This window comes from Microdochium trichocladiopsis (genome assembly GCF_020744255.1).
Source record: "Microdochium trichocladiopsis strain MPI-CAGE-CH-0230 chromosome Unknown B0I36scaffold_1, whole genome shotgun sequence".
NCBI lineage: Eukaryota > Fungi > Ascomycota > Sordariomycetes > Xylariales > Microdochiaceae > Microdochium > Microdochium trichocladiopsis.
The window spans coordinates 3061433-3074675 of record NW_025763544.1 but is presented as its reverse complement, the minus strand read 5'-3'; the positions used below and the strand labels follow the sequence as shown (position 1 = coordinate 3074675).

Sequence of the window (13243 nt, the reverse complement as noted above, 5' to 3'; positions counted from 1 at the left end):
TGCCGAACCCGGGGTCTTCGGCCATCAACAGCATGGCCCACCGGTACACGAGCAGCACCAACAACAACATCCATCATCCTGGACCTGTGACGACGAGCCCAGGCCCCAGCCACGCCCACGAACCGGTCGTGCCTCCTCCAGCTCAACATGGCAGCGACGCCGGCATGCGGGGGGCAGGACCAACGTCTAATCCTCACAAGCGAGACCTCTCCCAGTCGCTCGAGGCTGCCCAGTCGCCCGACTCGGCGGTCTCCTCGCCCGCAAATTATGGTTCGGGCCATGACGTTGGCTCTGCGGGACCAGAAGAGCAGCGCTCGAAGAAGCGGCGCGGCGCTCCTGGCTCGAGGGGTGTGGCGAATCTCACGCCGGAACAGCTGGCGAAGAAGAGAGCCAATGGTATGTGATATTTCTCCCTCGTGGCATGGTCGCTTCTGTGACTGCTTACATGGAATCGGCATGGCGTTCTCCTTGGTGTGGGTGTGTGTCGCGTTTGGAAAAGGCCCATTTCTGACCACAAAGACAGATCGTGAGGCGCAACGCGCGATACGAGAGCGCACGAAGAACCAGATCGAAACACTCGAGAACAGGATACGCGAGCTGACCTCGCAGCAGCCGTATCAGGAGCTGCAGGCCGTGATCCGGGCCAAAGAGGCAGTCGAGGCGGAGAATGCCGAGATCAAGAACCGACTGGCCACAATCATGTCCATCATCCGACCAATGATGGGCAGTCAAGAAGCAGGTATGGGAACGAACGCCTCTCTTGAACCACACGGAGCTCTTGTGCTGACAGTTCGGGGACAGAAGGGGGATATCCGTCGCCGATACCAACCTCTCTGCAGACGTCCCCTACAGACAAGCAAATGCCGGCCGTGCCACCAGTACCACCAGCAAACAAGCCTTCGCCCGCCCAGAGCGCGCCGTCGCCTGCAGCGGCTGACAACCCTTGGTCATCCAATCCGGCAGCACTCGACGCTCCGCATGCCGGCGGTCTACCGAGCCCTCACTTCAACCAGTACCAATTGATCACGCAGCAACGGAAGCATTCGACGAACAATCTGGACATGGGATCGGGCGAGCACCTCAAGCTCGACTTTCTGCTGGATTCCAACCAGCGCATAAATCGCATGCCGACGGGGGTCAACGGGGCTCAAGACACGGCTGCGTACCACCATCTGGCCATGAAGCATGACTGGTCCGCACAATTACACCATCATCAGCAGACTCAAAGTAGCTCTGCATTTACCGGTAGCTCGCCACATAGCCAGACAAGCTACGTATATTCTCCGGCAGAGACCACCGGACAGAGTCCTGATGCGCCCTGGGACGGCAGCTCAGGTCTCACGATCAAGAACAGTGCAGCAACATGTCCCCTGGACAACTTGCTTCTCGACTTTCTACATGAGCGGCGGCAGCGTGCAGCGGAAGGGGTACCAACACACGAAGTCATCGGCCCTCGGTATCCGTCCGTGTCTTCGCTGCTGAACCCCGCCAACAGCGTCTACTCACATCCATTGTCCAAGGTGTTCACAGACATCTTGGCCACTTTCCCCGGCATCTGCACATTGCCCGAAAAGGTCGCGGTCTTGTACGTCATGTTTGTGCAGATGCGGTGGTCGATCAGTCCCACACAGGAGAACTATGACACTCTGCCGCACTTTATCCGTCCGACGACGAAGCAGCTCACGATCCCTCACCCGGTATGGCTCGATCACCTGCCGTTCCCGGGGATGCGGGACAAGCTCATATCAGACCCGCTGCCAGACGATCTGTTTGACAACTTCTTCATCCCTTTTACGAGCACGATATCGCTCAACTGGCCGTACGAGGAGACGGACGTCTTTCTGCAGACTCCCGACGGCTCGGAAATCATGATCAACCCCGTCTTTGAGCGGCACATGCGCCGTGGGGAGAACTGGACCCTGGGCGACGCCTTTGACAAGACGTTTCCGAATCTGCGGGGCACGTATAATCTCAAGAGGTCTCGGAGGAGGAAGAGCACGGCGGGTCAAGAGGACGGACGGGGAGTTGTTGGTGATGAGTGAACTTTTTTGGCTCTCGAGTAATTCTTCGCCCCAAGCCGTGGACCTTTGACCGTTGGATCGCAAAGCCCGTTTGGTGCTCAGCTTGTTACCATCAAGGTCCGGGCGCGCATTTCCTCCTTATTGGTTGCATTTGGAGTTTTGGGACGGCGGTTCGTACACACACATGGCACTCCACGGATTTGGCGCATTTTGGGACATACACACACAAAAAAGGCGGGGTTTTGCGGGAGAACATGTGCTTTGATCTGTATATATGTCACTTTGGTTTTTCTCAAGGCAATGGATCATTTGGATCCCCGTGATGGGTTGGTTGGTTGGTAGGCAGAAATTGTGGAAAAGGGGCAGGTTCTGTACAATAGCACCAAAGGGGAATCTGCAGACGCAAGCTGCGTAGATCTCATTGTATGTACGCATGTAATTTGAAGGGAGCAGCGCACCCCTTACCTTATTTCCAAGGTCAAGCCCGAGCTTCCCGAGCGACTTTGCTAAACTTGACGAAGCAAGCTTCGTCTCCATGGCTAAGGCTCCAAACCAACCCCCCCCCCCCTTATCTGACTGATCACGCCTCGTCCTCGAAATCTCGCACGCCAAACGAGTACACGTTGATGTTGCTCTGCACGCCGACAAACAGCGACGAGACCTGGTCCCGCGGGAACCTCTGCCACTGGATGCTCTGGATCGGCCCCCGCTCCGAGTAGACCTGGTTGATGTCGCCGCTGCTGCTGCTGCTGCCGTTCATCGTCCTCGCGCCGCCACCACCACTACTACCACCACTATTATTGTTGCCTAGCTGCGTTGTTAATGACGAGGAGAAGGAGGAGGAGGACAGTGATAAAGACGACGCTGATAATGACTCCGCACGGTGTGTCGTTGTTGCCGCGGAGGAGGAAGAGAATGTAGGCGAGAGAATCGGCGGCGGCAGCGCGGGGGAGCGTCCGAGCAGCCGGTGCCCCGTGCGGACCGAGTAGAGCGCGATCTTGCCGTCGTCGTGGGCCGCCGCGACGACGCCCGAGTCCGGGTCGTAGTCGAACCCGATGTCCACGTGGGCGGCGTTGCGGTACTCGCGGAAGCGCAGGACGGGGCGGTCTGCGTTCCTGTTGTTGCTGCTGCCGCTGCTGCTGCTGCTGCTGCTGCTGCTGCTGCTGCTGCTGCTGCTGCTGCTGCTGCTGCTGTAAGCATTATCGTGATAGTTATTTCGAATCTTTTGGCCGCCCCGGGTTTGGCCCTGACCGCGACCACGACTACGATCGCGGCCACGCCCGCGACTGTCATAGAGCACGCTAGGACGCCCGTCAAGCTTCTGCTGCCGCTGCTGCTGCTGCTGCTGATTTCCCTCTCTCTCCGTCTTGTCCGGCTTACGGAACCGCAGATCATACAATGCCAGGGTGTTCTTCAGCCCCGCGACGAGGACCTGATGCTCCCTCACGCTCCGGACATGAGCAATAGAGCTCGGCACAGCTATACTGTCCCACGCCTCCGGGCGTGTCCTCAGGTCGCCAATCCAGAGCGACCCGGGCCGCCCTCCGAACAGGGCGACCTGTGCGCTGCCCTGCGCAAAGTCGATCGCGAAGATGTCCCGGAAGGGGTTGTCTGGGTATTTCCCATGGCTGCCAAAATGAGGAGGTGTGGGTGTCTGGGCCAGTGAGGTCGGGGTCAGCCAGCTCGTCGACCCGTTGTCGTGCCACTGGACGATGCCGCTGTTTGTCCCGATCATGCCGATCAGGTTTGAGGCTGAGGGTGCGATGCCAATCGTGTTGGCCTGGTAGGAGGAGCTGGTTGCTGAGCTTCCACCACCACCGCCACCGCGGCCCGGCGTGCGTATGCAGCGGTAGACGGAGCTGCCGTCTGTGCGGTTGGAGAGATGGGTCAGCTTCTGATTGCTCTCGCAGACATCTCACGGGGGCCGAAGGAAGGGTTGATGAGGCGCGTACTCCATGATAACAACCAGTTTGGCCGTGGGTCGTCAGGGGCAGTGACCTTTGGAGAGAACGCCCACATGGACACGTCGGGGCCCGGAGACCGGCAGGTGATGAGAATCTGGTTACTCGGCTGATGGCACTTGATGTCCGAGATCTGGCTGACCGTGATCTCCTGATATGGGGCCACATGCGTTGGCGGCGTGTGGTAATCCGCGAGGAGTCGACGATGAACTCTGTAAGTCGGTCAGCTGGCGGCCTCTAAAAGAACGGTATCTGTGACGAGATTTTGGACTGGGAGAATCAGACGATGGCTTACCTCCCGTTCCCATCTCGAGGCACATAAGTCGACATTAAAGAGTCGCCGTCGATAGCTATAGCACACGCACGAAGACGCAAGTCAGCTTCGGGCCCCCCAGCCTCCTTGTACACATGCCCTGCCAGGACCAAACAAGAAAATGACTTACTCGAGAACGCCGTGCAGACACCAGTCTTGACATCCTGCCCATCAATATACATGTGCTGGACGTTCCTCCGCGTAGCAGCAGCACCACCGCCGCCCCATCGCGCATCAGCGAGCGGCAGGCTGCCCTTCTCGACGAGGCCGCCGGCGAAGCACTCGGCGACGACATCCTCCCGCGGCCGGACAGAGTAAGAGTCCACAGCAGTGCCGCCCAGCTCGCGAGCCAGGAACCCTCCCGTGAGGGCGCTCTCGAGGACCGCGGCCCGGCGCACACGGTCCTTGTTCCGCCGGATCTGGTGCTGCCGCGCAGCAGCCTGCTTGTCCTCGACTCTCCGCCGCTTCGCATTGTCTGCTGACCAGGCTGCACTGCTCGGCGCCGTGGCCGCCTTTTCCACCTTGAAGTACTTTCCCTTGGCGACGTCTGGTTGGGGTGTGGTTTCGTGGTGTTAGTGGCATGGCAAAACGAACAGAGGCACCTCCGCCAAGCATGGAGGAGGGCAAGAGCCGACCAAGGATGCGAGACTGACCATAATAGTAACCAGGGATCTGACGCGGCGGTTGTGGCATCTTCACTCCGTCTTGCCGTCGGAGGTCCTGCCTCGCGGCCTGGTCGCAAGATGGTGAGTTGTAGATAAAAAGTGTAGTCGTGAACTCCACTCAAGCCACCGGGGTAGTAGTGGCTCCAAGACGGCGCGGTGCGCGCAAGCAAGCACCACGATCGCCACCTCCTCGCCTCTGTTCCAATGCGATCGAGCCGGGAAGAATCAACGAGCCATTGCCTGTATCTGGACGCGATGAGCTCAACCTGGTGGCGTTTCATCACCTGTGGCGCTGAGCTTCACTTTTTACACTGCACAGCTGTCAAAGACTGGGCGAACAAAATCGCGCCAACGGCACGCCGCCCCGCCCAGACAGGCGCCGCCGCCGTGCTTGGTCCCAAGCAAACTACTTGCAACAACCACTGTAGACCTGGTGACATGCAGCTCACATCAGGATGCCTGGACTGCCCGGCAGTGGGTTGCGACAGCCATGCTGACCACAGCTCATCACAGCGTAGGGTGGTGCACAAACTTGACATCATCACCATGTCAGGTGCGGGCTCCAGGCATGCGAAGCTCTGAAGATCATCAAACTACGACGAGCCGTGTAACACGACACACGCGGTAGCAGACGCATCCAGCTACGGTGTGGTGTGCACACAGTTTCAAGTTACACGCACGGAGAGAAGCAGGGAAGGGTTTACTGACGCGGCATGACAATCCAAAATAGTGGAATTTTTTGTATTACTTCTATGAGACGCGACTACATCGTGCGGCGGTGTTGCACACCGTCTCTGGCAAAGTGACCAGTACTCACAAGTGAGCAGACAGATGAATCATGCATTGGCTTAAAAGGAAATGGTATTATGTGCACAACCCCATTCTCCGACCGCGCTTGATATTAACCGACCGACAGGTATGAGTATGTGACACAGTGATTGGAAAGGATCCCGACCCCGGCGGCTATCGAGGGGATACCGCACAGGCTTGTCGAGTGGGTATCTATTGGTGCTTCTCGTGCTGGGTAGAGACACGCTGGAGAGAGACAACTATAGCAAGAAATGTTAGCACTTGTGATTTGAAAGCGTCAAGGTCACGGCGTGGTGGAACTTACCAAAGTCCTCGAGAGACCTCTGCTTCTGGCTGCCCTTGGGGGACTTGCCGTGCATGAGGTTGTCGAAGCCAACGCTGTCCTGGAGCAGGTAGTAGACACCACCCATGATGCAGAAGACACCGAGGGAGAAGATCCAGATACGGACGACGGTGACAATGTGGGTGAGCTTGCCGCCCTCGAAGAAACCCCAGATACAGAAGCAAGTGGCGAGGATGTCGACGACGAAGATAGCACCGGTGAGCTGCCACGAGGGGATGGAGGACCAGAAGGGACCGTTGGCACGGGTGATGAAGATGAGCCAGTTCTCAGTGAGGGAGATCTGGAGGAAGACAATCTCATCAAGGTTACCGTTGTTCTGGGCAATACCACCGGAGGTCATGCCATCAGCATCAACACCAGCAGCGTAGATGGTAGTGACAGTGATCCAGGTACCGACAGCAAGGACAATGCCGAGCAGGACGGACATACCCCAGAGCTTGGGCAGGTTCCACTTGACGGGGCTGGCAGAGAAAGGAGCGTTGTCGTAGGCGATGGCGAGGGTGGCAACGTCAGCGAAGATGGCAATGAAGACAACGAGCTCGATGTTGAGGGAGCGGTTGAGGATGGCAATCCAGAGGCCGAGGTAGATCTCCATGTGCAGGGACAGAGCGATACGGTAGACAACGTAGGCGTACATGCGGTGGAAAATCTGGCGAGAAGTCTTGAGAGCATCGATGATAGCACCGAGACCAGGGGCAAGGAAGACGATATCGGCGGCGGAACGGGCAGCATCGGAGGCACCCTCGACAGCAATACCAGTATCAGCCTTCTTCAAGGAGGGAGCGTCGTTGACACCGTCACCAGTCATGGCAACGAGGTAGCCACGCTGCTGCAGGATCTCGACGACGTTGTACTTGTGCTGGGGGAAAACCTCGGCGAAGCCATCGGCAGCCTCAACGAAATCGTAAACCTCAGAGCCGGGCATGTCACCACCGCCGCCAAGACCGAGGCGCTCAGCGTTGTAGACGTTGGTACCGAGACCGAGCTGGCGAGAAGTCTCACGGGCAATACCGACAGCGTCACCAGTAAGCATCTTGATGGAGAGACCAAGGCGCTTGGCCTCGTTGATGGTGCGGGCAGTGTCGTGGCGGGGAGGGTCAGAGCAGGGCATGATACCGAGAATCTCCCAAGAGCCCTCACCACGCTTGCGGGCAACACCGAGGGAACGGAAACCACGGGTAGCGAACTCGGCAACCTTGTTCTTGTAGTCCTGGTCGATCTGCTCGGGGATGGGGTGGTCCTCCTCGACGGTCTTGAGGACGAACAGAGGGGCACCCTTAACACAGGTGATGATCTCACCCTGGGGAGACTCGACGATAGCGGTAACCTTCTTGGAGACGGGGTCGAAGGGGAAGAACTCCTTGACGGCGTACTTGGAGAGGACACCCTTGGCGCGGGGGTAGTAGCGGAGAGACTTGAGGAAGGCCTTGTCGATGGCATCAATACCCTTCTTCTTGCGAGAGGCAGCAAGGCAGGCAGTGAGCATGAGGTCCTCGGGGTCAACGCCAGCAACGCAGTAGGGCTCAGCGAGAGAGAGCTTGTTCTTGGTCAAGGTACCGGTCTTGTCAGAGCAGAGAATCTCGACACCAGCAAGCGACTCAATGGCAGACAGCTTCTGGACGATGGCCTTCTTCTTGGCGAGGTAGGCAGCACCGACAGCCATGGTGGTGGTGACGACGGCAGGGAGACCGACGGGGACACCGACGATGGTGATGGCAAGGGTGAAGCTGAGCATCTGAACGATGGAGTTGGAGCGGTAGAAACCAGAGATCCAGACAATGAGGAGGGTGAAGACGACGAGGATCAGGAGAACCGTACCAATGCCGTTGAGAACCTCAGTGAAGTGACCAGTACCGGCAGAGGCAGCGTTGACGAGGGCGGCAGCGCGACCGACGAAGGTGTTGTCACCAGTGGCGCTAATGACGATGAAAGCCTCACCACGCTTGACAGCGGAGGAAGCGTAGCAGTGGTCACCCTTGTGCTTGTCGACGGCGAGGGACTCACCGGTGATGGCGGACTGATCAACCTGGAGGAAGGCATCCTCAGTGACGATGCGACCATCAGCGGGGATAATGGTACCCTCCTCGACCTGGAGGATATCACCGGGAACGACCTGGGGAGCCTCAATCTCCTTGAGGGTGCCGTCACGGAGGACAACAGCCTTGAGAGCAAGAGTCTTCTTGAGCTCATCGACAATGGAACCGGCCTGGAACTCCTGGATGAAACCAACGCAGGCGTTGAGAAGCAGAAGGGCAAGAATGACACCGAAATCGACCCAGTCCTCAAGACCGGCAGCAAGGACGGCAGCAGCCTCCATGACGAATTGAATGGGACCGACGAAGAAGCCGAAGAACTTGAGGATCAGGTTCTCCTTCTCTTCCTTCATCTGGTTGAGACCGTACTTGCGACGGCGGTTGGCAACCTCGCCTGTAGTAGAGAAGCATTGTTAGTGATCGATCTCGTGGGGGGATGACTGGCTGGCGCTCATGGGCGAGCCAATTGACGAGCTTGCGCTGGCCATTGGACTACCAAGGGACAGGATGAACTCACTCTCAGTCAGACCGACACGGGTATCAGTCTGGAGCATATCTTCGGGGACAACACGACCCTGGGTAGGGTTGGCTTCGCCCTCCTCCTCCTCGTCAAATCCGTGACCATCCTGGGACTCGAGGTCCTCAATGAGGGCATCAATGTCCTCATCCTCGTCCTCCTCCTCAACCTTGGGCTTGGTGTCGGCGGCAGGCGCGGTGTTGTTGTGAGCGGCCTTCTCATCGAAGTGGCCCGACTCAATGTTGGTGTTGAGCGCCGGAGCGGCGGCAGCGTTGGACTCGGCCATGGTGGGCGTCGGCAACACAGCCAAGGTCTACTCGCGTAGTGTTGGACGGGATATTAGGGTTGTAGTCAGGATCTTTAGGGATTGAAGAGTCCAGTAGCAAAGGAGAGGCGGTGATTAGGAGCTTGCGGAACGCGAGGTGCTCGGGAGGCGATGTAGAATCGACAACAGACACCTAAGGCGCGAGGGTAGAGGGGAGAGTGCTGTCGGAAGCCACCACGCAGGACCTTGGGAATCGACGAGTCGACTTTCGGGGATCACCAACGTGGTGAGGAGGGAAGAGAAGGAAGGAATCCGGGTGAGGAATGCGTGGAGAGGAAGGCTTTTATTATCCCGCACCAGCACAAGCTCGCTCGCCCGTCCACCCCGGGAGCAGGAGCGGCGGCGCGCGCGCAAAGCAGGAGCGAGTGGGCACTGTTGCGTGTGTGCGTGCGTGCGTGCGTGCGTGCGTGCGTGCAAAGGTAGCGGCCCGGCCTCGGGGGGCGCGCGCGCGCGCGGTACAGCGCTGGGACGGTACATGGCCGCCCTGGCGCAATCGTGTGGGCATCCCAGGTTGTTTCCTCCCACGGAGCTACCAAGCATGGGGTGGGGCCCGCCAGCGAGAAACAACCTCGCGCCGGGACCCACCTCTGCTGCACATGCAGCAGCTACCCTGGCACCACGCTAAGCAACCCCCAAGCTAGCCCAGGTTTTTCCCTCATCCCAGGGCCCCGCACCGTGCCGTCGCGTACCGTGCTCGCCGTCCTCCCAAGGTACCCGCTGCGCTGGCTGGCAAGCCTCGCCTCGTCTCGTCTCGCCGCCGCCGGCCAGGGCTCTCCTCGGTCATGTCATGTCATGCCCGCCGCGCTGTGTAATAATGCCCACGTAAACCCGGGTCCTCGCCGTCCACTGCCGCACCATCCCACAGGCCCCGTACCCAGAGTCAGTCCGCTCCAGGGTTCTTCTGCGGTGGCAGGCAACGGCCATGGTGATCACTCTTGCGGAAACGCCTGGGCAAGGGCTCGCGGCCGGCCTCACTCCAGCAACCAACGAGGCCCCCCTTCATTATCCGCCCTCTCCAAGCAGGCGGCGCCTGTGTCTCGAACCGCACGTCCGCCTGCTCGCAGTGGCTGGTACGTACTGTGTGCTGCTTCACCGAGCCTTGCGGGAGTTTGTGGAAGCGTAGCATCTTGGCATCTAGTTACAGACTGCGGCAATTTTTGGCTCATCCTCACGGATGCTCCATGTGGTCTTGTCGCACCAATGGCCACTTCCTCAAGTCCCAAGTGGTCCATGGAAGTGCCGTCTCGCTCGGCCCGGCCGTAACAGGACAGGCACCATGGATGGTGCTGCCAATGTTAGCTGGCCTGGTTGTCATGCACTACGGAAAAAGTCTTGTCAACAACCACTGCGACTGCCAGACCGGTCTCGACAGCCTTGGAACTGGCCTAGCAAGTGCACATGGCGCCCACCCATGACGAGGCCCTGGAAGTCTGCGGAATAGAGATTTCGCCCTGGCTTCCAAGCAATCTAGACCCATAGCCCGGAGAGTCCCTCCTCCTATGGTGCCGGCATTGCCTACCACAGCAGCCGCCGTTATATCACGCTCCCCTTGCGGCTTAATGCTTGGATCTATCGTGGCGGTTGAATAACTTGAGCGGAGCCGCAATCAGCCCCTTTGTGGCTCTGCATCTTGTCTCGAGGTGAGTACTGATCATTACGGTGATGAGTATCATAACAAGACACATTGATGTGCCCATGACATGACCGCTACATGGCCCAGGATGGTGAGCTCGCCTGAACAATCTCGGATCACTGAGGATGCCGCGTTCAAGGAGTAGTCTGCAGTGTCAACCTGAGTCCCATAGTGGTACAGCAAGGTTGGCACGATGCTCAGGCTGGTCTGCCTATGTTGTCTGCTTCGCCATGTCTCAAAGACTGTAGTCTCTAATTACCATGATACCGGGAATGTCGTTGTGCCACCCAGCAACAAGGGCAGCGCAACTACCGAAACATCACACTGCAACGTTGGTCAACATCCATGGGATCTGCGCCTGGGCCATGAGCAGCAGCCAACCCAGCCAGCTCGCCAGCCAGAGCCAGTCATTGTCGCGTGATGTCAGCCAGCCAGCTCTGGGCGCGCTGGCCTATCGCTCGAAAAAATTTGGCCGGCTGAGAGAGTGCCATGCACCGCTGACTGGCGCTGACTGGACACCCACTCAACACACACGCACGGGGGCTCCGGCGCAAGAGTCTGGCGAGAGAGAGCTTGAGCTCCGTGGGAGGTACCTGGGGGACCCACCAGCGGAAGCCCTGGCGCCTCCCGAGTCGCACAGTATCGTCGAAGAACCGCCGTGAGCAGCGCGCGGCGTGGGCTTCCCACTCTTTTCTCCATGGGCGACCGAGAGCTTCAATCGGCACTGGCCCCACCTGGGTGATGGATCTGAAAATCCCGCATCCCTTCTGTGCAGACATCCATGGAAGGTGGATGCCCCGTCCCTTTTTCGCCTATCGGCCAGGTCGGATCCTCGACGGCCGGCTGCACCGCGCACACACCACCACGCTCTGCCGCTCGTTCGCGCGCCGCGCCCACACCCTCAGCGCTCGAGATGACGACACGACGCGGCTTCGGGCCCTCGCCTGGCGGTCAGCCCTCTCTCGGCGATATCGCAATCCACGTTCCCCATCTGATCATCTGCCGGGAAGCTCCAGCTTCGCCAATTGCACAGTCTGCGCCGCCGCCAGCCTGGTCCACACATTCTCTTCCGTACTTCGCCGCGACGTGTCGCTCTCTGCCTGCTCTCTCGGCTGCAGCGCCAGAGGAAAAAGCTCGACGCAATCAAGACTTGCCTACGATGGCAGAAGCCGAGCTCCAGATTGGCTGCCAAGCAGGGGCATCCGACATTGCGAGAACCGTTACCTGTGCCCCACACGCTGCAGACTGCAGACTGTGCGGCTGCAGCCACCACTGGCACTATGAGCAAAGTCCCCCATCAAAACCAGGCACTCGATAGCTCTGGCCAGGCCAATCGTTATCTCTGGCTGCAACGCTCCATCAAATTTTTATCCGGGTCATCGGTTGCGACGGTGGCATGGAGAAGTCTGGAACAGCCTGGTTATCATAGTTTTGCCGTGAGAGTAGCGACAACGCAGTCGTTACTCTTGGTCCTGCTGCTGCTGCAAGAATCGGTCCAAATCGAGCATATCAATGCAGGGTCGTCGTATGCTTGCACGTTGGCTTCTTGTTGTGCCCACTTGAGCTCACCTGTCACGCCGGTGACGAGCCAATACAAGAGTTCACAGAACATCCCTATCACGCGGGCCAAGAGGACCCTCCTGCATCCCCCCAAACCCCGTGGGACACTACCCGCTTGCCGAGACCGCCTTGACTGAATAGCCCGCTGTTCCATGCGGGATCTGTGGGTGGTACCGTGCAAAGAACGACTGTGCACGTCCGACTGGTGGGTGGTAGGGAAATTTCGAAATAACTCACCGACCAGCCGCCCAGGTATTGGCTTGGCCGCCTGGCGGCGGGCTAGGACTGCCACGAACGGCAACATGGACTCCAAGAGAGCGCAGATCTTGGCTCACCCAGAGCAGCTTCGCACGCAATTCGCTGTGCTCTTGCCAGTGGCACTAACTCCATGCAGACTCGGCCCGTACAGAAACAATGGCGGCGCTCTAGGACCCACGACAATTTTTTTAAATGCCTCTCCTCGTAATTAGTTGCCAACAGCCTGCCAGCCTTCGCCGCATGGTCCTTGTCTTGACACAAATCGCCTACACCTGCTTGATTTCTGCAACGACCGGGGCGCTTCCGTGAGGTGGCTTGCAAGACGATCGTTACGCATCCTCGTCGTTTTGCCACTTGCAGAACAGTAAGAGCATCGCATGGTGGCTGGGACCTCCTACGTCATGTCCCGGACATCCCCTTATGGTCTGGACAACGCCTCAAGACTGGGCCACGCACCACAGCTGTGGGAAAGCTCGGGCACCTTGCGGGGAGACCCATGTCGGGTGCTTCACTTCCAGCGCCATTTTCTCTGCAGTAGACCAATCACGTGCGACCATTAGAGAAGCAGCCTGCCAATCAGAACAATGCGAAGCAGAAATTTTCAGTCCTGCCTGCTCTTGATAACGGGCAGCACCGGGCAATGTCGAAAGCGGCCGACAGCACACTATGTCAGTTCAACCAGGACCTGTCTGGTTCTACTCCGAACTCATCGCATGGCGCAAACTCCTGATCAAGCATGAATTCTTCCTGAATCATGAGTGATTGGCTTTACGTCAGCAATCGCCACTGGGTGCCATCTGCACG

The 13243-nt window shown here is 58.6% G+C and overlaps 3 protein-coding genes across 3 annotated transcripts; 1 reads left to right on the top strand and 2 right to left on the bottom strand.

Annotated features, from left to right (window-relative positions):
• Nucleotides 1–164: 164 nt before the first annotated feature.
• B0I36DRAFT_233038 (uncharacterized protein) lies at nt 165–2042 on the top strand (the record flags this gene model as incomplete). The annotated part of the gene is made up of 3 exons (XM_046149199.1): nt 165–396; nt 524–739; nt 802–2042. The coding sequence occupies 3 exons, from the start codon at nt 165–167 to the stop codon at nt 2040–2042; spliced, it is 1689 nt and encodes a 562-aa protein (XP_046018596.1).
• A 279-nt stretch (nt 2043–2321) lies between these two features.
• B0I36DRAFT_12180 (uncharacterized protein) lies at nt 2322–5041 on the bottom strand. Its single transcript, XM_046148048.1, has 5 exons — nt 4949–5041; nt 4426–4842; nt 4278–4332; nt 3974–4194; nt 2322–3887 (listed from the first exon to the last, which is right to left on the bottom strand). Exons 1-5 carry the CDS (start codon nt 4986–4988, stop codon nt 2602–2604), a joined length of 2019 nt encoding a protein of 672 aa, XP_046018595.1. The 5' UTR covers nt 4989–5041; the 3' UTR covers nt 2322–2601.
• Nucleotides 5042–5636: 595 nt separating this feature from the next.
• B0I36DRAFT_12146 (plasma membrane ATPase) lies at nt 5637–9035 on the bottom strand. Its single transcript, XM_046148041.1, has 2 exons — nt 8664–9035; nt 5637–8540 (listed from the first exon to the last, which is right to left on the bottom strand). The coding sequence occupies exons 1-2, from the start codon at nt 8947–8949 to the stop codon at nt 6025–6027; spliced, it is 2802 nt and encodes a 933-aa protein (XP_046018594.1). The 5' UTR covers nt 8950–9035; the 3' UTR covers nt 5637–6024.
• Nucleotides 9036–13243: the final 4208 nt, after the last annotated feature.